Source organism: Leptodactylus fuscus, chromosome 3 (genome assembly GCF_031893055.1).
Source record: "Leptodactylus fuscus isolate aLepFus1 chromosome 3, aLepFus1.hap2, whole genome shotgun sequence".
Taxonomy (NCBI): domain Eukaryota; kingdom Metazoa; phylum Chordata; class Amphibia; order Anura; family Leptodactylidae; genus Leptodactylus; species Leptodactylus fuscus.
Window position 1 is genome coordinate 10,786,558 of NC_134267.1, and position 23,037 is coordinate 10,809,594.

The 23,037-nt window shown below is 42.3% G+C and overlaps 1 protein-coding gene across 2 annotated transcripts in view; it reads right to left on the reverse strand.

Moving 5' to 3' along the window:
- The window catches only part of PLEKHH2 (pleckstrin homology, MyTH4 and FERM domain containing H2), a 98,061-nt gene continuing 75,024 nt past the window's right edge, over positions 1–23,037 (reverse strand). For both annotated transcript variants that reach the window (XM_075267013.1, XM_075267014.1), the window contains 12 exons: positions 22,527–22,639; positions 15,364–15,543; positions 15,118–15,215; positions 14,234–14,411; positions 12,912–13,067; positions 9,782–9,879; positions 9,534–9,675; positions 7,160–7,293; positions 6,936–7,065; positions 5,611–5,697; positions 3,118–3,252; positions 1–655 (listed from right to left, as the gene is read on the reverse strand). In XM_075267013.1, coding sequence (XP_075123114.1) covers positions 473–655; positions 3,118–3,252; positions 5,611–5,697; positions 6,936–7,065; positions 7,160–7,293; positions 9,534–9,675; positions 9,782–9,879; positions 12,912–13,067; positions 14,234–14,411; positions 15,118–15,215; positions 15,364–15,543; positions 22,527–22,639 — 1,634 coding nt within the window. In that variant the 3' untranslated portion in view covers positions 1–472. The remainder of the gene's footprint in view (positions 656–3,117; positions 3,253–5,610; positions 5,698–6,935; positions 7,066–7,159; positions 7,294–9,533; positions 9,676–9,781; positions 9,880–12,911; positions 13,068–14,233; positions 14,412–15,117; positions 15,216–15,363; positions 15,544–22,526; positions 22,640–23,037) is intronic.

Consider the following 23,037-nt stretch of genomic DNA (forward strand, 5'->3'; position numbering starts at 1 on the left):
GCCTTGGACCTACGTGATCCTCAGATGTAAATCTAATAGGCAGTTTCAACTATTTATAGGAAAATCAAGCAATGTCATGAGAGCCCCAAAGCCTCGGAGAATTCCTGGAGCATCTTCATTGGGCTAAATCCATACAAGCATTAGGATTGGTTCTGATCCAGCATTATTTATACCAGAATGTATGTAGTATTACTCCCATCATCCGCGTTACCTTCTGAACTGTTTTATCACTATGGTTGGTTGTATCAGGAGATATCTCCTCCATCATTCACTTCAACCACTCAAGAACAAAGTTTCTTCCAAGAAGTCCCAAGCATGGCCATCACAGGGTCAGTATCTTGTCTATGCCACTCCGACGAGGGCACCATAATAACACCCCTATGTGGTACCACTTTTTCAACCTGAGGTTTCTTATCTTATTTTGGTCCATATGTCAACTTTTTTGGAATGTCAGTAAAATGATGTACCCTCGCTATAATAAAGTAGGCCCCTTAGTGGGTCGGTTGTTTGATAGCAGCAGATGGCTTCCCATGTGTCTGTTTTTTGATTCTTCCTGGGCAGAGAGAAGGGCCGGTGCAGAGAGATGATGGGCAACCACTTTTTGCTGTTGGGCTGTGTTTATGTAGCTGGCGATCAGCAAGGTTATCTCCAAAATCTAAAAAAAATAAAAAGTTAGAATATTAAAATTCATATTTGACCCAATGATCTATAGCCCCAATGCCATATAAAGATTCCAGTTCTGCTGACACTATGTAGCAACATTAATACATATTACATTGATGTCAGTATATATATATATATATATATATATATATATATATATATATATATGGTAACACGATAGAATGTAATTATTAGGTCCAATACTATGAACGGATTCATTTCTTAATGTATCTATAAAGTGGTCTGAGCTCCATTTTTCTGATATAGTTCTCCAAATTCTCCAAGTGTATCTCCAGTTATAAACAACGTGTCATACATGAACAGTACAGGTGAATATAAGAAACTTTGTAATATATCTTATTAAAGGGATCCTATCATACAAATGCTTTTTTTTTCTCATTAACACGTCGGAATAGCCTTAAGAATGGCTATTCTTCTCCTACCTTTCATTGTCGTCTCTGCACCACTGTTCCATAAGAATCCCGTTCTTTGTTGGTATAGAAATGAGTTCTCTTGCAGCACTGGGGGTGGGCCTCAGTGCTCAAACACCACTGGAGGCGTCCCCAATGCTGCAAAAGAACTCACTCCAGCGCATCCACCATCTTCTTCAGGAACGGCCTCTCTGCGCGTCTTCTTCCGTCGCAGGTTTCAGACTTCTAGGCCTCAGGCAGAGCAGAACGCACATGCCCACAGGCCACGAGAAAATGGCCACTTACAGAGTATGTAAGCGGCCATTTTCTCGTGGCCTGTGGGCAGGCGCAGTCTGCTCTGCCCGAGACACGAGGCCTAGAAGTCTGAAACCTGCACCGGAAGAAGAGGACGTTGGTGACGAAGATGGAGGCGGCGCTGGAGATAGTTCTTTTGCCCCCAGTGCTGCGAGAAAACTCATTTGCATACCGACAAAAACCGTGATTTCTACCGAACGGCAGCGCAGAGAAGACAACATATGGTAGGAGAAGAATAGCCTTTCTTAAGGCTATTCCAACGTGTTAATGAGAAGAAAAAAGTGTTTGTATGATAGGATCCCTTTAAGGAGTTTTGTTTCCCTCACCACTTACTAAGCTATTCCCCTCCTTCTTATCTTCTATGCTTGTTTACATAAGATGTGTCCCTATATTCAGCCTCACACATACAAAGGAGGGGGGAGTAGGTGCTGCTACTGACTAGATAATTGATTTAATGCCTGATTCTGTGCACTACTAGACTCTTATCTACAACCTAGCAGTGTTAAAAGAGCAGAGTGTAGCAGCAGCGATTATTTGATTGTTTTTTTTTTTTGTAGCAGCCTCTTCTTCTCCCCTCTCCTCTTCATAGACTAATATGTAGAAAGTTACTCTTTCTAAAAAATGGAGAGGAAAACACATCTCTTTTGTCTGTCTCTCTCATTTTCACCTCTTCTTCCTCCCCTTTCCATAGACTTCTATGGGCATCATGTCTGTGTATCTTTTAGCAGATAGACACCTATAATCTGATACCTTTATGAACTGACAGTCCCCCTGGGGAGACCAAGACAGATTCAGCAGAGATTTCAAGGAGAGAGTAAGAGAGCAAGAAGCATTTTTCCTCTGATATGTTTTATTACAAAGTATCGTATAGGCACCTGTATTTTTTTACATTATAAATTTTATTGGATTTTCAAGCAAGCACAGGGGTATAATAAGTAAAATAGGAAAGGCAATTGGAAACAACCCAATGGGTCGGCCAAAAACAGTGGAGACAACAATATCCATACCCAAGTGCTAATGAGAATAAGGTAACATTCACCTGTACTATTGATTTATACAAAGTATCTGTATTGACCATGTCATTCTATCTCTTTGCAGGGGATTCAGGCCACGGTATTAGCCAACCAGAGCTCTGACCACCATAACAAAATATATTAAAGATGTCTTAAGGGATCAATTTGAACCTATTTATATCGAATAAAAAAAAATTCTTTGGCCATTCACTTTAATGTATGATTCCTAGCCGTCCGCCGGGCCAACCTCTCGTCGCCGGCCCGGGCCTTTCAATTTTATGTAGTGTAGCTAATAAAAATAATCTGTGCTGTCTCCGCACTCCCATCTGTTGCGCTGCCGGCTTAGTACTGGAAGCCGAAAATATTGTTCAGGTGCTGTTACCCCTGTTATTTTTAATAGTAGCAATCTAGGCTTCTCGGCAGAAAAGCTTCTCTCGTTTACGTCGCCACATTTTATTTGTGTGAGCAAAATTCGGAACCCGGTGAGAAGACCACTAGATGAACAAAAGAACAAGCGTTCTGTAATTACATCGCCCGGTCTTATAGTTTATAATTGCTTTTTTCCCTCTCCAAGCCTCCAGCTAAGATAATAAACATGGCTTTGTTTAAGCCGCAGGTGCTTAATTCATGCTTTTTATATCCTACCCTATAAGAGTACTTTATTCCTAAAAGCCTACCTCCGAGCGGCTGGCGTGTATTTCAGCTAATGTACCTACCTTTACTTTTGCCATAGCAAACAGAAGTTTTTCAGTTGACTTGTCCTTTGTCTGCGTGTTAACTACCAGCATAAAGTCATCGCGGTAACCTCCGAAGGTCATTAGACTCCTGTGTACGTACGTGCACAGCAACCTCTTAAGGAACAGAAGAGTGGGAGGAAAAAGAGAAGGGGAGAAAAAGATGGCAAAACATTATTTGTATTTGCAATTCAAACAACAACTGCGATGAAAGACTCCAACAAAAGCAATGCATTTACTTAATAAAAGACTCAACGCCTGCCATTATTTTATTTTTTTTTGTGCTCGCCCCCCCCAAAGGGACATATAAGTATCACGTTTGGAAGGCATTTGTTTGCGGTGAGTCTGACAGGTTTGTAATAAATCTATAAATAAGCAATTTAGCATTTTAGCAACACTCCTACGGACAAAAAGTGGATGCCTTGGCTGTTCTTTATTAATGTGCAAACAAAAAGTTTATCCTAATTCTAGTGGATGTTATGCTCAGTGCTGGGGGGCAGGCTGTACCTGGAATAGGTTGCGGATTGAATAGATAAAATACATCAATATATTATAGATACAAATGTAAAATCTGTAAATATAGGATACATATGTATATTAAATATAAACATATAAAATGTATCAAATACAGAAATATATCAAATCTAAACATATAATATATGTAAATACTGTATATACTCGAGTATAAGCCGACCCGAATATAAGCCGAGGCCCCTAATGTTACCACAAAAAACTGGGAAAACTTATTGACTCGAGTATAAGCCGAGGGGGGAAATGCAGCAGCTACTGGAAAATTTAAAAAATTAAAATGGTCGGAGTTTTTGGGTGCAGTAGGTGCTGGGGGAGGGGAGGGGGTGTTTTGGTTGTCTGTCTGCCCCTTCCCTGAGCTTGAGAACTGAAGTTTTTCCCCCACTTGGAATCCAGCCTGGCTGACTATAGGGGATCTGCAGTGCTCCTATTAACCCCTTCCTGACGGAACAGGAGCACTGCAGATCCCCTATATTCAGTAGACACAGGGAGACCTAATGTGTTTGTGTTTCACAGTCGTTTCCTACTTTTATAGGTAATCTAGGGAAAGGAGGGATTTACAACTTTTATTTACTTTATTAATTTATTATATTTTTTTTAAAGCTTCTTTTTTCCCCCCATTATTTTATGGGAGATTCTATACATTACTATTGCGGCTGGTCATAGACACCCCTCCCAAAAAAAAAAATTAAAAAAATATTTTTTTTTTTGCTTGACTTGAGTATAAGTCGAGGGGGGCTTTTTCAGCACAAAAACTGTGCTGAAAAATTTGGCTTATACTCGAGTATATACGGTATATAAGATACATAAATATATTACATACAAATATACCGTATAAAATATACAAAATTCCTGTTTTACATCCTCTGGACTGCCAAGGTGTCAGATAATTAAAATTGGCGGACAGTTGGAATGGTGCTAGCCTCATACTTGCATCGCCTTTCCGTTGTTCTGGTCCGTTGGAGGAGCTGGACCGCTACTATAGTGGTAACACACAGAGCCATTGACTGTAATGGGGTCCCTTGGGTGTCCATCATTTTAAAACTGAAACTACCAGAGGAAAAGTCCTCTGTGCAGAACTTTTTCCAGCAACGATTTTCCAGCAGACGCTGCAACGGAGACTCTAGCACAGATGTCAGCATAGCCGTAAGGTTAAGGTTCAATGTTGTGGAAATGCAGCTTTTTTGTTGCATGTTTTGTTTCACTTTTTGAGCCAAAGCCATAAGAAGGGAGAAGTATAAGAACTTCCTATATACTTCCCATTTATTTTGAAGTCAATTTTTGGCTTTGGCTCAATAAACCACAGAAAAATCTGCAACAACAAAAAAAGCTGCGTTTCTGCAATGTGGAGCCTGAGCCTAAAGGGCTTTTCTGGGCAGGTAATTGTTTAAAGTATAAAAACAATGGAGTGACACTTACCTCTCGTATCTTCCTCTGTTGCAGTTTTGTGTTTCCTTGAGTCTCCCTTACTGGTACTCTAGTGATGATATGAATGGTCTTACATACGTCTGCCCCATGTGCAGTAGTCGCTCACGTCATTGATGCAGCTCCAGAATTGGTGCAACATTGATGTAACTGACCGGTGAAGTTAGTGATTTGCAACAATGTTCACATTCATGTTATCACTGCAGTGCCAGAAAGGGAGATTGGAGGAGAACCCAGAAGGGGCAATGTTATTGATTGGGGAAGAATTTTGGATCTGAGACTCCCTTTAAACCTATATTTGTATAGTGAGAGGAGAGATTGTGCTTATTTCCATTCCATTCACCCCTGTGGGACCGGTGGATATAGCGGGTCACTGTCTGTCCTCATAAAACTGAAGGGAGCCATAATGTGTGTCCAGCTACTTCCATCATCCAGGGTACATGTGATCCCCAATCTCACGCTTAGTAGTCAAATACCTTTAAGCATTTGCAGTCACTGACTAGTAATAAGGTTATCCCTTACCATAGTGGCGTATTCCAGTACACTTATTCCATCTTCATGTACAGCCAGCCAGATGAGTTGACCATCAAAGGGTGACGGGGACTGAGGCTGTGGGTAGAAAGATCAATGTTATCCCTAAAATCACAAGTTCATTCCTTACATGCAATCTAGTAGTAAGTAAGAAGCTGTTTTTAGGATGACAGGGGGCCCCTGTGCACAGCCACACATTACACATGAGTGGAAATATATCATTCCTTTTATGTTTTCAGATGTACAAGGCATGAAATGTTAATTTATTTTTTTTTACAAAATATTGCAACTTTTTTCTCCTTTACACCACTTTCCTGAAATGGGGCAAGATGTGGGGCACGGGAGGGCCATCAGCCCATCATATTTATACTGGCATGAAAGATGGCAGCTATGAGCAGTGCAGGTGCATGCAGCCGACAGACGGAGGATGCGCCTTGTCATAAGTGAAGCGCATCTTCCAGCAGGGCAGGGGTGAATAAGACCTATACACTGGTCTTACAACATCGCCCCATGATATTTCCATTTCTTATGCCATTGCACAAAATGTCCCCTTCTGCAATCCTACTAATATTATAAATGTGAAAGTTTGGATGTTTGTTGCTCGATCGCGCAAAAAACGACTGAACAGATTTGAATGAAATTTGGCACACAGATAGTTTGTAACCTCGATTAACACATAGGTCACTTTTTATCCCGGTAAATGACTGTTATGAATTTATGTTTACACTAGCATCTGCCCAGGACTTCGTCTGCGGGTTGACGTGGGCGCTGAGCCGCTTTTATTTAGGCAAGTCATGTTGGTTAGCAGCCGGTGTGCGGCCCCGCTTGCGCACCTCCGCCTCCCTTGCTTCTCGCCTGGCCGTGCGGCCTCACTACCTACCGCCTGCTCTTGGCTTCCCCCCTCTCACCCACGCACCTGCCCCCTTCCTCAGCCGCGCCCATGCCCCTGCTCCCCCTGGTGCCCCCGCCCCCAACCCACGCCCCCTTCCTCCCGGGGTCCCCCCTATGCACCTGGTTCCTTCCTCCCCCACACCCATGCCACTGTTCCCCCTGACGCCCCTGCCCCCCCATCCCATGGCCCCTCCCGCACCCCCTTCCTCCCGGGCCCCCCCCATCCCGCGGTCACTACCCCTCTATTCCGCGGCCCATCCCCCCTTATAGTGCGGCTCTACGGCCCTCCCTCCTGGGGGCCCCCTTACCCAATACCCCTCCCCTCCTCTGGCCCCCCTCCCATGGCACCAGCCCATTGTTACTGCTCAGCCCGCTTTACCACTTTACTGCTCAGCCCCCTTACTTCTCACCCCAGGGTTTCTTACTTTTGCTGGAAAAAGAGCAGCACCAAAAAACGTCCACTTCCTTGCAACCGTCAGATATATTCGTACACAGTCTGAAGTGCTGTGACCACGGAGAGCCATCCATCTTGTTCCCAGTCTTTGGTGAAGCTGCCTGGAGTAAAATATTAAGCAGCAGGTCAGTATGGATTGGCGTGACGTATACACTGAGGGTGCAGCTCATGTCTCCCATGAAGTAATGAACCCACCGTAACTGCTCCTCTGTACAGTCCTCTCTGTATCTCTTCGGATAAAATTTTTCAAGTGTTTGCCTAAGTGTCTGGTTCGACTTTAGTTGGCCAGCAGTGGTCTGGAGGGGGCGCTCAAAATCTCCGCTTTCCACCTGCAGAAAAACAGTATGAGAGTTGTGGTCCTGAACTTGACTAGACTCACAATGTTGCATTATGGGATATAATACCCAGCTGCATCAAGCTATTGGAGGATGGATCCATGGAGGGGATTTTTTTGAGGAGCTTGATATTAGAGAGGGAGTTTATGGTCTTGAAAATCCCTTGACACACCAGAAAATCCCCTGTTAGTCCCTTCCATCCCTGGATAAAGTGGAAATATTGGTTGCCAGCTCCTGCTTATTACTGCACTACCAGGGGTGTAGCTATAGGGGTTGCAGAAGTAGCAGTCGCTACTGGGCCCTGCAGAGCCTAACACTGTTCAGGTTCGGCACAGAGGACCTCCTTGAGGCTTAAGGGCAAAGATCAATAAGTAAGGCCTGTTTCACATCTGTGTTTGTAATCTGTTCAGGGGGTCTGCATGGGGACCCCCTGAACGGACTACTGAATGCAGTGGCAAATGGTGACCTTATGAAAGCACACAGACCCCATTATAGTCTATGGGGTTCTCCGCACGGTGTCCCCACGAGTCATGCGGACAGGAAAGTACTTCATGATCTACTTTCCTGTCTGCATATCTCGTGCGGACATCACGCGGAAAGCACACGGACCCCATTATAGTCTATGGGGTCTGTGTGCTTTCACTGGTCACCGCTTACCAATGCGTTCAGTATTCCGTTCGAGGTGCCCCCATGCAGACTCCCCGAATGGATTACTGAATGCTGATGTGAACCGGGCCTAAATAGCGCAAGTTACCTGCTGGAGAAATCTGCTACGTAAAATATATTACTATTCAAAATATTGCAAAGTATTACAGGGGCCACATTACTCATTGTGCATTGGGGCCCAAGAGCTTTAAGTTATGTCTCTGCACGAAAATAATTTCGTAATGGCTGCAGATTTTCCTTCTAGATTTGCAGGTGATTAATCCAGAGCACATTTGCAGCAAAGTGGATACAATTTTACCAAAAATCATCCATATGCTGTGCAGAAATTGAATTAAAAAATTCTTCAGCTTAGATTTCATCATCTGCAATGCATGGAGTGAAATTTGCTGCAAATTTGGAACAAAATAACAACTAAATGTACATGTGATACATCATTTGCTGAACAATCTTTTCCAGTATGTACTATCCGATCTGGTATAGTTTATTATAACAGATTCAACCCTGTGATGTCTTTATGAAGAGCTGGGGTATAATTAGGGGGGTTGGCAAGGAACGTGCCCTGAGATTTGGGTGACAAGGGGCCCCCAATGAGGTACACAACCTTGGCCAGGGTATTTAGATACATGGCTTGGGCATAAAATAGTCATCTATGATGGTAGGAGTCCAGTGCTGGACTGTCCCATGAGTATCAGAGGATCCACGGGTGCGCCCACGCTCTAACACAATCATATTTCAGCAGAAGACACCCAAATATGAAGTGGACTTGGGACTTCTTGAATGGGAGATTACCAGAACCATTTTATCTGGTGGGCCCAAGGAACCTCAGCCTGACCCTGTAGGAGTCCCTGCGCCCTTCTACTGAAAACATGGCTACAGGACAGCCGAGATGACTATGACCCTTGGAGTCCAGGCTGCTGCCCAGTGTTCGGTCCGGAATCTATGGCCGCCATATTTCACGGACCGAATCTGCCCATGTGAAGCAAGACATAAATAAGTAGATAACCTCTTTAATGCAACAACCTGAGACACCTTCAACTAAACTGTTTGTTTTTCTTCGCCCCGGACATGTAATTTCCTCTAAATCCATCTTAAGTAATGATGTCTGAGTTTATCAACTTGCCCTCGAGATTTCTGCACAAATGTACACTCATTCACTTGCTTTCTTAATGCAAGACATCACTTTTTTAACAGATCCTTGACGGAAAAAGCCACTTTGCGTACGGTAAGGAGCTTATGTAAGAACCCATACCGATTCAAGTCTCTTTCTTGTGCAGCCACTTTACTGCCATTATTCCATACATTAGGCACATTACCGCACACGTAGACCCATTAAAACAATACGCTAATAATACCTTGGCTTTCACATCTGTTATCCACCTGCAAAAAGCAAAAAGACTAAGAGACGGAGGGACGGTTAAACCACCTTGGGAAGCCATCTTTACATAGGGACCTCAAATTGTATAATTAGCGGTTAATAGTGTACCGCACATTAGCGGACGGCTTCATTAAAGGTAATTGCTTCGGAAATTGCATTAAAAGGTATACATAGTTCATTTCTCCGAGGTTACCTGGGCAAGCAGAGCAGCCAATTCTAGTGCCAGCTCCTTATTTACTGGAAAGATGCCATTAACAATTTTATCATTCGTCTGGTACATTAACAGCAGTTTCTCTCTCTCGGTCTCCCCTCGCACCTGCACGGTGAAACTCAGCCTGTAATACAGTGCACAAAAGTTACAGTCAAGTACAAGGCTGGTGCGTCTATACGGGATTGATGTGATATAGAAAACGATGTGATTCCAGCTATAGGGACCCGCACCTGTTTTTGTACGTGAGTCTGACAGTCCGGGTACCATCACATTTCCCTGGCAGCTGCTCCTTGGATGCCTGCTCCCACTTGGAGATGATGTCACAGATCTGGTAATGACATGAAAGTGAGGTCAGATATAGGAATGTACCAGTGGCGTAACTAGGAATGACGGGGCCCCGTGGTGAACTTTTGACATGGGGTCCCCCTCCTGAACAACGCCGAAGACCCCAACTGATCCCCCTCTACCTCCCCACATTCCTGTGCGCTTTATTATGTCCCATAGTTTCCCCTGCACACAGTATTATCCCCCATAGTGGCCCCTGCACACTGTATAATGCCTCATAGTGGCCCCTGCACACAGTATAATGCCCCATAGTGGCCCCTGCACACAGTATTATGTCACATAGTGGCCCCTGCACACAGTATAATGCCCCATAGTGGCCCCTGCACACAGTATTATGTCCCATAGTGGCCCCTGCACACAGTATAATGTCCCATAGTGGCCCCTGCACACAGTATTATGCCCCATAGTGGCCCCTGCACACAGTATTATGCCCCATAGTGGCCCCTGCACACAGTATAATGTCCCATAGTGGCCCCTGCACACAGTATTATGTCCCATAGTAGCCCCTGCACACAGTATTATCCCCCATAGTGGCCCCTGCACACAGTATTATCCCCCATAGTGGCCCCTGCACACAGTATTATCCCCCATAGTGGCCCCTGCACACAGTATTATGCCCCATAGTGGCCCCTGCACACAGTATTATGCCCCACTGTGGACACCCATGAACAATTATTATACTCTGAGGTCTTTTCAGACCCCAGAGTATAATAATCAGAGACTGAGTGGGATACCCACATAAAAAACACTGTTACTCACCTATCTCTGGCTCCGCTGCACTCTTCGGTGGTGTCGGCCATCTTCAATGACATCCGGGACATAACATGACCTGGGACGCAGGTCCTGGTCATGTGACGTCAGGGACATCACACAAGTAGGCCTGAAGCCTGTCTAGAGCCCGGAGAGGTAAGTAACACTATTTTTTATGTTACTTTACCTCTCCTGGGCCTCCGATCATTATACTCAGAGGTCTGAAAAGACCCCCGAGTACAATAATAGTGTTTGTGGGGCCCGCGGCATTACTTACCGATCTGTTGTTTTATTTGAGTTATGATAAAAAAATAGGGGGGAGGGTGTTTCTTGAATCTTTTCTTGAATCTTTTCATATTAAAAGATGATGTGAGTAGGTTATCGGGAGACTATTATATTTTCTTTGGTTCAATACAAAATGTAAATTAAACTGATGTACAACTGGCTAATAATGCTCTAGGAGCAATAATTACGGCTCCAAGTGTATTTTGTTTTCCTCCTCAGGAGAGCCTTGAGTATATTTGATAAGAAGGTGTGAGCTGGGGGTGGGATTATGTTAAAATACTATCCACTGGGGCTTGTGAGTAAGGTCTGGTGATTTCCCCATTGTTTTTCTATGAAGGGGTGGAACAGGAGCCAGAAGGGGTGGAGCCAAACCATAAACGGCCAACCCCCTCACTTCCCAGGAAGGGTATGGGATGCCGTGTGAATTACATACAGCTCGGCTGATATTGAGAAGCGGAGCTGTAGAAAGTGCGCATGCGTGGGTACGGTACGCCGGGCACGCATGCGCAGCTCTGGATGTCGGCACTCCGATGTGAAAGAGGCGAAAAGAGATGACGCGGTCCCGCAATACGTCATCATTAAGCGCCGAAATGGCGCGAAATTCGCGAGTACGCTGCTGAGGGGCTCACTGTCTGTGAAGAGGTAGGCGGAGCTGGAGAGGCCTTTTAAAGAGAGCAGGTAGCGTTCATCTTTTGCTATCATAGTTATCAATGGTAGTCATGTTAGTTGGCTCTGTGTAGTTAAACTAGTCTCACCACTGTGGGCAGGCATGGTAGTACTTGGACACTTCTAAGCACTGTTAAGGTCCCCTGATGACTGGCGCAAGACGGTGCCAAGAAACGCGTAGGGACTAGGGAATTTTCATTAGACCAGGGCTGTACAGGGGCAGATGTGGACTGCCCTTGTAAGGGCAGGAGTCTTTGGGGTCTTGAGGGTATTGTTTAGACGCTAATGTAGGGAGAACATTCCCGCTGTACCCTCGATCCTGTTATTTCTCCTGCCTGCTACACTGACCTGGTAAGACCGTTTCATTTTATATCTTTGATTGACGGTTGTAATACTGCAACATGGGTGAGAATTGAATTCACTCCTCTGTGAGTGTTATTTTCTTGACTACTTTATGTTTCTTAAACAGGAATTTATACACTGTGGTAAGGGATCATTTTTTAAAGATATACTAATAAATGTTATGTTTTAAGTATGGGCATCAGTGCTAGCATATATTACTTACCGATCCCAGCCCCTGTCAGGATCGGTAAGTAAATAGGGCCCGTTCCCTTCTGGAGTAATTTCAGGCGGTAACGGCCTATTAAGAAAAAAAATGCAGCAGTAGCGGTTGTCGCCGGGCCTCTAATGTCCCAGGCCCCGTGGCAGCTGCTACTGCTGCTACCCCAGTAATTACACCCCTGGAATGTACGTAGAAACCATAGGACTCTCTTTGCAAAATTGGGCTGTTCCCAAAATCCCCAAATGTAACTCTTTGTAAATGAAATTAATCTTAATTATCGCTTTGTAAAAATATATATTATAATTGCTTAAATCACGTTATTATATTGAACATATCTTTTAAGAATTTTTAGGGATGCTGTTCTTCATAATAACATGGAAAATGAAAATTTAAAAAAAAAATCCTAAAAATCTTGTAATTCCAGTTCTTACCACTAAGCCTAAAACTTTGACTTCCAGTCTCCCAGATGATAGATACATTCACCAAGACTAATTCTTTCCATTCCTGCCATGATAATCCCTGCCCTGTTGGAGTTAGTGCACACCATGTCATCAATTAGGCGCATCCTTGGAGATCCATGGGTCACAATTTTTGCACAAAAAAGAATTGCAACCTTGGCCAGTTTTCTTGTGCACAAGTCATGATCAATCGGCCTCAAAGTTTTTCTAGCAACAAAAGTTGTGCAGATAGGTTGGATTTCCCAAAAGCCCACCGTCCTTACTGTTCAGGGGTAATATTCGTTATCCACGCACCTTGATGTTCCCCTGTAGACAATGTTCGAGCTCCTTCCCTGATGGATCGTCTGTAAACAAAGCAAATCCAGACTGCGCCGGACTCCTCATACCGATGTCTTGGTTAAGTGTGCAAAGAAATTCTTCTACCGTTGTGGATGCATCGAATCCCACCACCTAGAATCCATAGGGTGGTATATGTGAGAATAGAGCAGAATATATGCAAATCTATCTACATAACTAGCAAAAGGAATTCCGGGAAGTGCAAGTTATTAGTGACATCTGAGGAGAGAGGAAGAAGCTTCAATATAAATACAGCCGCATGTAAGAAACCAGGGATTGTACATTGTGAGAAATTTTGTATGGTGTTTGTTCAATATACACACAGTGATATGCGTCATGTCTGACAATATGTTAGACACATGAACAAGTTTGGCTTTTCTGCTGCCTGAGACGAAGATTGAACTGGTGCTACTGAAGTTAGAAAATTAGTTGTTTTTTTTTTATAACTAGTGTGTATCAATTTTTCTACTATGATGCAAACAATATAACATAGGGCAGAAGTACATCAAAGCAGAATTATTGGGTGTCCACAGTGGGGCATAATACTGTGTGCAGGGGCCACTATGTGGTATAATACTGTGTACAGAGGCCACTATGGGACATAATACTGTGTGCAGGGGCCACTATGGGGCATCATCCAGGGGCCATTACAAAAAACAAGAAAACTAGGCTAATCTACCACTGCGCATGCGCACCATTCAGCACTGGAGCATTCTGAATAAGATACATCATTGAGCTTCTGGTGCATGCACAGTGATTGAAAGAAGATGGGGACACATCCCAAGTCTCAGTGACTGGCTTTAAGGGATTTATCTGAGAACTGGATGAACAATGGAGGGCCGTGGGTAGGTGTAACATAAAAACATTAAAAATTTTCACTTGTCTCTGACACACCAGTGTTTGACCATTTGGTCACGTGCCATGCCTCATCCCCGGAATCCTTTTGCACCACATGACCACTGAGGTCAATCAGCTATCTCAGTGGTCCCTGGAGAGGGACCAGTGATGTATGTGGGTGTCATTACCGGTCCCTCTCCAGTGGTGATGTCTCTCTTGATCTGAAGAAACCCCGGAGTATAATAGCAAATTTATTTCAGACGTACTGAGTCAGATCGAAACTGACCTCGTGAAGTTCGCCCAACATATACTGTCAGTGCTACCCATCTCAGCGACTCGACAACCTGCTGTATGAGGCAAAATACTCCTCTCGCCTCATGGCAGATGCAGACCTGCACATGCAAATATATAGTAGGGTGATGTATATATGGATCTGGTTTTACCTGATATGTGCCATTCATGAAGTGCACCGGTATACTGAAGGGTAAGGAATGGTGATATGGATTGCGTAAGAGAATTGAGAGAATTTCCATCCGGGAAGGTCTGGCTTCGCGATCCCCATTTTGTTGGGTTCTTTCTACACAGCGCTGGCAGTAAATTGCATATTTTCCAGCCTCCGTCCTGTTGCATGGAAAAGACATAGCAGATTATATAATCTATGTACTGTATATATGTATATATATTGTGGAGTGTATTTGTGTGTTATGTTTTCCCACTGACTGCTTGAAGATCGCCCATACTTGCCAACTCTTCTGGAACATTCTGGAGGCTTCTAAAATAAAGGGTGACCTCCTGGACGAGTTGTCCCATCTCCTGCATCTGTTACTATATACAGGACGTGGACAATTTATGTGCTGGTCATACCACATAAAGCATCACTAAAGGGAATGCAGTGTGACCCTTAAATGGGTTTGACTTATTGCAAAGGAGCATGGCCACCCCCACTACTCTGTTCTTTTGCAACACTGCAAGCAAATGTTGGCAAGTATGAGGTTTCGGGTAAGGTTGTACAGGATACTGCAAAAATAGTGCAGGGTTTACAACTGTGTACATTAATATTCCAGGCTAGGCTGAGTGTGCATGTGTTTTCAATGGGGAAAGTACAGTCATTTGCTGCCATACCCAAAAGGATCGGCAATGAAACCCTACATGCCCAATCCTTCTTCACAAATAGGGAACTCCCCAACACAACAGATAGTTGGACCATCCCAGGAAAACCAGCGGGTTCAGCCAACTTTTCCCAAATAGGATGAACTTGTGTATTAGGACACCTTTTGTATCAGGGGCTGTGGTACACATTGGGGGTCTCCCCCATACTCATGAATACCTGATATCTGCATTCTTCTTCAGGAATAGTTTCAGGAGCCAGATGTAAGGATGCTGAGGGAGGAAGAGGCCGACACACAAGGCCAGGAGCTGCCACCCCTATGGAAACACATACAGACCTATCAGATATAGAACAAGTGGGTGCCAAGTGCTCAATGTATAGATCAATGTCCTAACTTGGTCTGTCATTGTGGAGATAAGGAATGAATCCCTCCATTGTCTCTAAATGACCTTTGCTGTGGTTTACCTGGATTGGGCTCGGCTGGTTCTGCGGCTGCCGGTGTCGTGTCTGCTTTATAAGCTGGCAGTAGATCTCATTCTGAAGCTCGGGATGGGTCAGACAGACTTGTAGGGCGCTTTGTGCCAGGGAGACGTGATAGTCAATGGCCGGAGAATCGACCGCAGCATTGAGGAAGAGCTGGCAGGTCTGGAGAGAGGACAAAGAAAGTCAGTGTATTATTATCATATACTGCATATATGTATACCTATAGAAGATACAGAGCAAGCAGATATTAGATGGATAGATAGATAGATAGATAGATAGATAGATAGGAGATAGATAGATAGATAGATAGATAGATAGATAGATAGATAGATAGATAGATAGGAGATAGATAGATAGATAGATAGATAGGAGATAGATAGATAGATAGATAGATAGATAGATAGATAGGAGATAGATAGATAGATAGATAGATAGGAGATAGATAGATAGATAGATAGATAGATAGATAGATAGGAGATAGATAGATAGATAGATAGATAGGAGATAGATAGATAGATAGATAGATAGATAGATAGGAGATAGATAGATAGATAGATAGATAGGAGATAGATAGATAGGTAGATAGATAGATAGATAGATAGATAGATAGGAGATAGATAGATAGATAGATAGATAGATAGATAGATAGCAGATAGATAGCAGATAGATAGATAGATAGGAGATAGATAGATAGATAGATATAGATAGATAGATAGATAGGAGATAGATAGATAGATAGATAGATAGATAGGAGATAGATAGATAGATAGATAGATAGCAGATAGATAGGAGATAGATAGATAGATAGATAGATAGATAGATAGGAGATAGATAGATAGATAGATAGATAGATAGGAGATAGATAGATAGATAGATAGATAGGAGATAGATAGATAGATAGATAGATAGATAGCAGATAGATAGGAGATAGATAGATAGATAGATAGATAGGAGATAGATAGATAGATAGATAGATAGATAGCAGATAGATAGGAGATAGATAGATAGATAGATAGATAGATAGATAGCAGATAGATAGGAGATAGATAGATAGATAGATAGATAGATAGATAGATAGATAGATAGATAGGAGATAGATAGATAGATAGATAGATAGATAGGAGATAGATAGATAGATAGATAGATAGGAGATAGATAGATAGATAGATAGATAGCAGATAGATAGGAGATAGATAGATAGATAGATAGATAGATAGGAGATAGATAGATAGATAGATAGATAGATAGCAGATAGATAGGAGATAGATAGATAGATAGATAGATAGATAGATAGGAGATAGATAGATAGATAGATAGATAGATAGGAGATAGATAGATAGGAGATAGATAGATAGATAGATAGATAGATAGGAGATAGATAGATAGATAGATAGATAGATAGATAGGAGATAGATAGATAGATAGATAGATAGATAGATAGCAGATAGATAGGAGATAGATAGATAGATAGATAGATAGATGATAGATAGATAGTAGATAGATAGATAGATAGATAGATAGATAGATAGATAGGGGATAGATAGATAGATAGATAGATAGATAGATAGATAGCAGATAGATAGGAGATAGATAGATAGATAGATAGATAGATAGATAGGAGATAGATAGATAGATAGATAGATAGATAGATAGATAGATAGATAGGAGATAGATAGATAGGAGATAGATAGATAGATAGATAGATAGATAGGAGATAGATAGATAGATAGATAGATAGATAGATAGATAGATAGATAGGAGATAGATAGATAGATAGATAGCAGATAGATAGGAGATAGATAGATAGATAGATAGATAGATAGATGATAGATAGATAGGAGATAGATAGATAGATAGATAGATAGATAGATAGGAGAGAGATAGTAGATAGATAGATAGATAGATAGATAGATAGATAGATAGATAGATAGGAGAGAGATAGGAGATAGATAGTAGATAGATAGATAGGTGATAGATAGATAGATAGATAGATAGATAGATAGATAGATAGGAGATAGATAGATAGGAGATAGATAGATAGATAGATAGATAGATAGGAGATAGATAGATAGATAGATAGATAGATAGATAGGAGATAGATAGATAGATAGATAGATAGATAGATAGGAGATAGATAGATAGATAGATAGATAGATAGGAGATAGATAGATAGATAGGAGATAGATAGATAGATAGATAGATAGATAGGAGATAGATAGATAGATAGCAGATAGATAGAAGATAGATAGATAGATAGATAGATAGATAGATAGCAGATAGATAGAAGATAGATAGATAGATAGATAGATAGATGATAGATAGGAGATAGATAGATAGATAGATAGATAGATAGATAGATAGATAGATAGATAGGAGATAGATAGATAAATAGATAGATAGATAGATAGATTGATAGGAGAGAGATAGGAGATAGATAGTAGATAGATAGATAGGTGATAGATAGATAGATAGATAGATAGATAGGAGATAGATAGATAGATAGATAGATAGATAGATAGATAGGAGATAGATAGATAGATAGATAGATAGATAGATAGGAGATAGATAGATAGATAGATAGATAGATAGATAGGAGATAGATAGATAGATAGATAGATAGATAGATAGGAGATAGATAGATAGATAGATAGATAGATAGATAGATAGGAGAGAGATAGGAGATAGATAGTAGATAGATAGATAGATAGATAGATAGATAGATAGATAGGAAATAGATAGATAGTAGATAGATAGATAGATAGATAGGAGATAGATAGATAGATAGATAGATAGATAGATAGATAGATAGATAGGAAATAGATAGATAGATAGATAGATAGATAGATAGGAGATAGATAGATAGATAGATAGATAGATAGATAGGAGATAGATAGATAGATAGATAGATAGATAGATAGATAGATAGATAGATAGGAGAGAGATAGGAGATAGATAGTAGATAGATAGATAGATAGATAGATAGGTGATAGATAGATAGATAGATAGATAGATAGATAGATAGATAGATAGTAGATAGATAGATAGATAGATAGGAGATAGATAGATAGATAGATAGACAGGAGATAGATGCATACATAGATGAATGAATATTAGAAAATTACATGGATACAAAGACATTAGATAGGTATATTGATATTAGATATATAGATAGGATTCATACATAGATGATAGACACATAGATGAATGGATATTAGATAGACTTTTGTTGTGACTTTCCGATCATATATAAAATGAATTGCATGACTTTATCTCCCTCTTGTGATCACTTTGACAAACTGCAACTTAGAAGACGCCCTGACCTCAGAGCATTTGTTCACTATCACACAGCAGAATTGGATTCTAGTATTTATAAGCAAAAAACAGGAATAGAAGACACAGAATAATATTTGGACCTCTCCTGTATTTTGTGCCCACTCCTGGTTTTGGCTTATAAATATTTGTGTACTTTTGTACTCCGTGTCATGGAGAGAAGTCTGGAGGTAGACGCAGCTCTGGGATCTCTCCGGCTATATCCTCTATGTATTCTATGTATAATGTGTATGAGAGCAGATTTATCAATGTGTTGTGTCATGTAAAAGACATGGAGAAAAAGGTTCCTCGGACTGGCGTGGCTTGTAGCTGGGGGGTATACAATGTACCGCATTAACGATACAAAAATCGGTAGGTTTAGGGTTAATGCCTCTCTGGTGGTCTGGGGTAGTGTAAGGGGGTATCACCGGCACAAACTGAGGGGTGGAATTTTTTAAATCAGTCACTTCCTCTTCCAATAGGTAATGGCTGATATTTTACTCCCCGGTTCCCATCATGTCACGTCTGACCTCCGCTTCTTCCTCCAGGGGGTGCCGCAGTGTTCTTCAGTGTCCGCGCTCTGGAATCAGACGCAGAGGCCAGTCGCAATAGGAGAGGGATCAGTGGGTAAAATATCATCCGCTACCTATTGTCAAAGGGGTGTGTCCCTAAACAGTATTATATTATCAACCCTGACGGCAGGGGGATGCCCTCTGCTGAAAACAACCAATTTTTAATGGATTCAGAATTTTCTAGGAGGAATAACAGAGGAACGGCACAACATAGAGATAAGAAAATATACTCAAGAATTGTTTTTCAAGTAGACACGATCGGCTTATCTGGAGAGATGACAGGTCGTCTTAAGATAGAGTAACTCTGCCTGTCTTACAGGCTTACTATACAGGTGCATCAGTATCAGATTGGCAGGGGTCACACTCAGAACCCCCACCGATCAGCTGTTCTCTGCAGCCACCATGTAAAGAACTGAACTGGAAGCAGACAGCGCTGTGCTCTGTCTAGTGGCCACACTATGTTACTGCAGCTCAGGTCCTATGCAAGTGAATGGGAGCTGAGCTGCAGTAACTGTACAGATAACAGCGCTATCTACTTCCAGCTCTATTCTTCATATATTAATTGCTGAGACTAGCTGATTGGCAGGGGTCGGCATAGGTTTTGGACTTTATCAAGCTGATATCGATGACCTCTCCTAAGGATAGAGGATCAATAACATTTGCCTGGAAAACGCCTTGAAAGTTCTGTGCCATGGTGTAGTTAACCGAATAAGGGAGAGCCTGACCGCCAAAACATCGCCATCTTTGTCAAGTTAAACTTTGCTACATCTGTACATGGTATTGAATGGAATGGGTTTACTGCAATTGTCCACATCCCTGCAGATGAGCTGTCATTGGTATTTACATGAGCCATAATTAAAGGGGTCTTCTAGTCCCAAATTGAATTTTCATACTGATTTATTAACAGGTTGGGTCAATATGTGATCTGTTGGGGTCCAACACCCAGACCCCTCACAGGTCATTTATTCTTGAAACCTCCAGGTGATGGAAGCTGCTGGTGGACAGAGGACACAAGCAGCACCTCTCTGAACGTTGCAGCAGCGCCATCCACTGCACAGTGGTGGTTACAGGGAATTGCAGCGTCGCTCCTATTAACGTACTTGTACTGCACATGCCGCCCTTTCACTAGAAACTTCTGTTGCCCGTAAGCTGCTAGGACAGATGATCTGTGCGGGGTCCATGTGTTGGACCCCAACAGATCCCCTATTGATGACCTCGATTGGAGTCCGGATACTCCCTTTAAAGTCATATACCCTATTAGACTAAAAAAAACATAACAAGATCCATCCACAGCAGCACTATATATATATATATACTGTAGTATTTAGTGTTCATTTCACTGAAACGATCAAATTCCGCATTTTCTAAATTTCCCACAGAAACAGGATAATGGATTCTAGAAGTCTGCCAAGGTCAGAAGTGTAGATCTTGTATCTGCCATAATAAATATTCCTGGGTTTCTTAAAAGTCATCATTCCCAGATATTAGAGAGGGGGTGAAGTGTACTCTACTCCTAATCTGGATTCCAAACACTGGGGGTCAATGAGAAGTGAATCCACTTCTCCCTACTCCGTGTCAGTCTCCACCAGGCACAGATTACAGGTATTTCTTATCCCGTCCGCTGCCTTGACCTCCCAGCGTGCCGAGCCCCCCCTCCTCGTATATAGGAATTATTCCTGCACATATGAGGTTGATTTTCTGCAGCTGGATGATTCTGGTGTTTGCTTTGCAGCCTATTCCACTGTAGGTGTGCAGGGCCGATGACATAAGTGTCTGTGAGTCTCATGTTCCCCGCACCGCCCACGCCTCGGAGAAGGCCTTGTGTGCAGGCTCGAGCAGCGTTAACAAGTGGTTACAATGTTATAAGCCGTTCATTATTTTAATTACATTTCACATATTATAAAATATCCAAAAATAACAGGGCATGATTTTTATAAAAAAAAAATTCCAAATTTTTTTTTTTTCCGAAGTTACACAATGATAGCCACCCCTATAATAATATTTTATAGAAGTTATTCTGCTGCTGAAAATAATTTAAAAAAATGGAACATAACTATGTCAATTCTCAAAACTTTGTAGCCGTAGCCTACCGGGGTAACTCTCGTACATTTGGCCTACCATACATGTAGTTGTCATAGGGGATGGCTTGCAATGTTTTAATAATTTCAGTAGTGGGCGCCCCCTAGGGGTAGTGCTCTGCTACAGCTTGAACAAATTATGAGACAGGGGGGTGTCTGAGACTACCTCAGACTCCCACGAGGTATTGTAGCCAAACGGTAGGCACAGATCTGTAATGGATCCCTACAGGAGCCCTATTACTGGCACTTTCACCAATTTGTCCCCCCTGTAGGGCTCATAGTCCAGGGGCGTACCCAGGATCTTCTTGAGGGGGGCAGTCCGACAACTTGAGGGAGGGGAACACAGATGATCCTGAAGATCAGCACTGCAATTCATCCAACACCAGCACGGAGAATGGCAAGATCAGGGCCACTACTCCACTGGGAATCCATGACAGCCGCGACAGAGATCCATCAACAGCAAAGGGGGTTTTAACTGTGAAACTGCCCCCTTGTATACATCCCTGGTACAATTTCATTTTCCTTAACTGCACCCATGAGGTCCAGTTTATTAGAAAATAAACCTATCATTATGTTTTTGGAACGTGGAGTTTGCAGCAACCCCCCAGTGAGAACATACAACCTCCATGCTGATGTTGTCCTTGGTTAGATTCGATCCCAGGGCACCATGTTTTATAGCAACAGAATCACCTTGCTTCCATATTAACCAATGGTTGAACTGATATACTATGATGTTAGAGGGATTGTCCAAGAATAGATATCAAAGGCCTAGACTTAGGATAGTTCACCAATATCAGTTCAGTGGGGGTGCAATAGCTAACACCCCTACCAATCAGCTTCTCAGTGTATGTAGATGGAAGCCAAAGGCTCCATCCATTGTATAGTGGCCATACTGGGCTACACCTGCTCAGCCCCACTGAAAGGAATTGGAGCTGATCTGCAATGATATGGCCAAGCCACTACACAGTGTAAGGAGCCATCTGCTTCCCTGCTCCGTACATTGTGAAGGACTGGTGGCCACATCTGCAGATTGGTGGGGATGCCAGGTGTCGAACAACCACTTCTCTGATATTGATGACCTATCCTAAGTATAGGCCATCACTATCTACTCTTGGACATCACCTTTAAGAACTTATGACCGGACGCTATAACATCACAAGACATTCTTTAGTATCTCTTTTTGTACCTTAAATAATTTGATGGCTTCGGTCTGTAACGCCTCTGATGGTAAGGTGGTAAGCGGTGACGTTATGGCTTCCTTACTGTGACACAGGGCTGGGTGTCTCCACACTTGTGTGCCTGAAAAATGCAATAAAATCATTAACTATATGACAATATTTCAATATTAATGTCAAACTACAAGTACTTGTTAGCAGGGACCTTTAACAACCATAATCATAAAGTGTCCCCTGCTAGGAGCACCAACTGTAATCTGTGAGGAAATGTGCTAATCACTCCTCCTGGGCGGGGTTGACATCTCCCTCCTGACTCCTCCCAGGAGGAGTGTTAGCAAGCAGACAGTGTGACTACGCTGCTCTCCACCCCTCTGACTACTAAGGTTAATTTGCTTTTTATGACTTCACTGTACTGCAACCAAAAGGGGAACCAATACAAAGGGAATTGCTTCATCCTGTACAAGATGGGGCCAGTTTATGGTGGAAAAATCTCCTGGCAGGTTCGCTTTAACTCATCCTTGT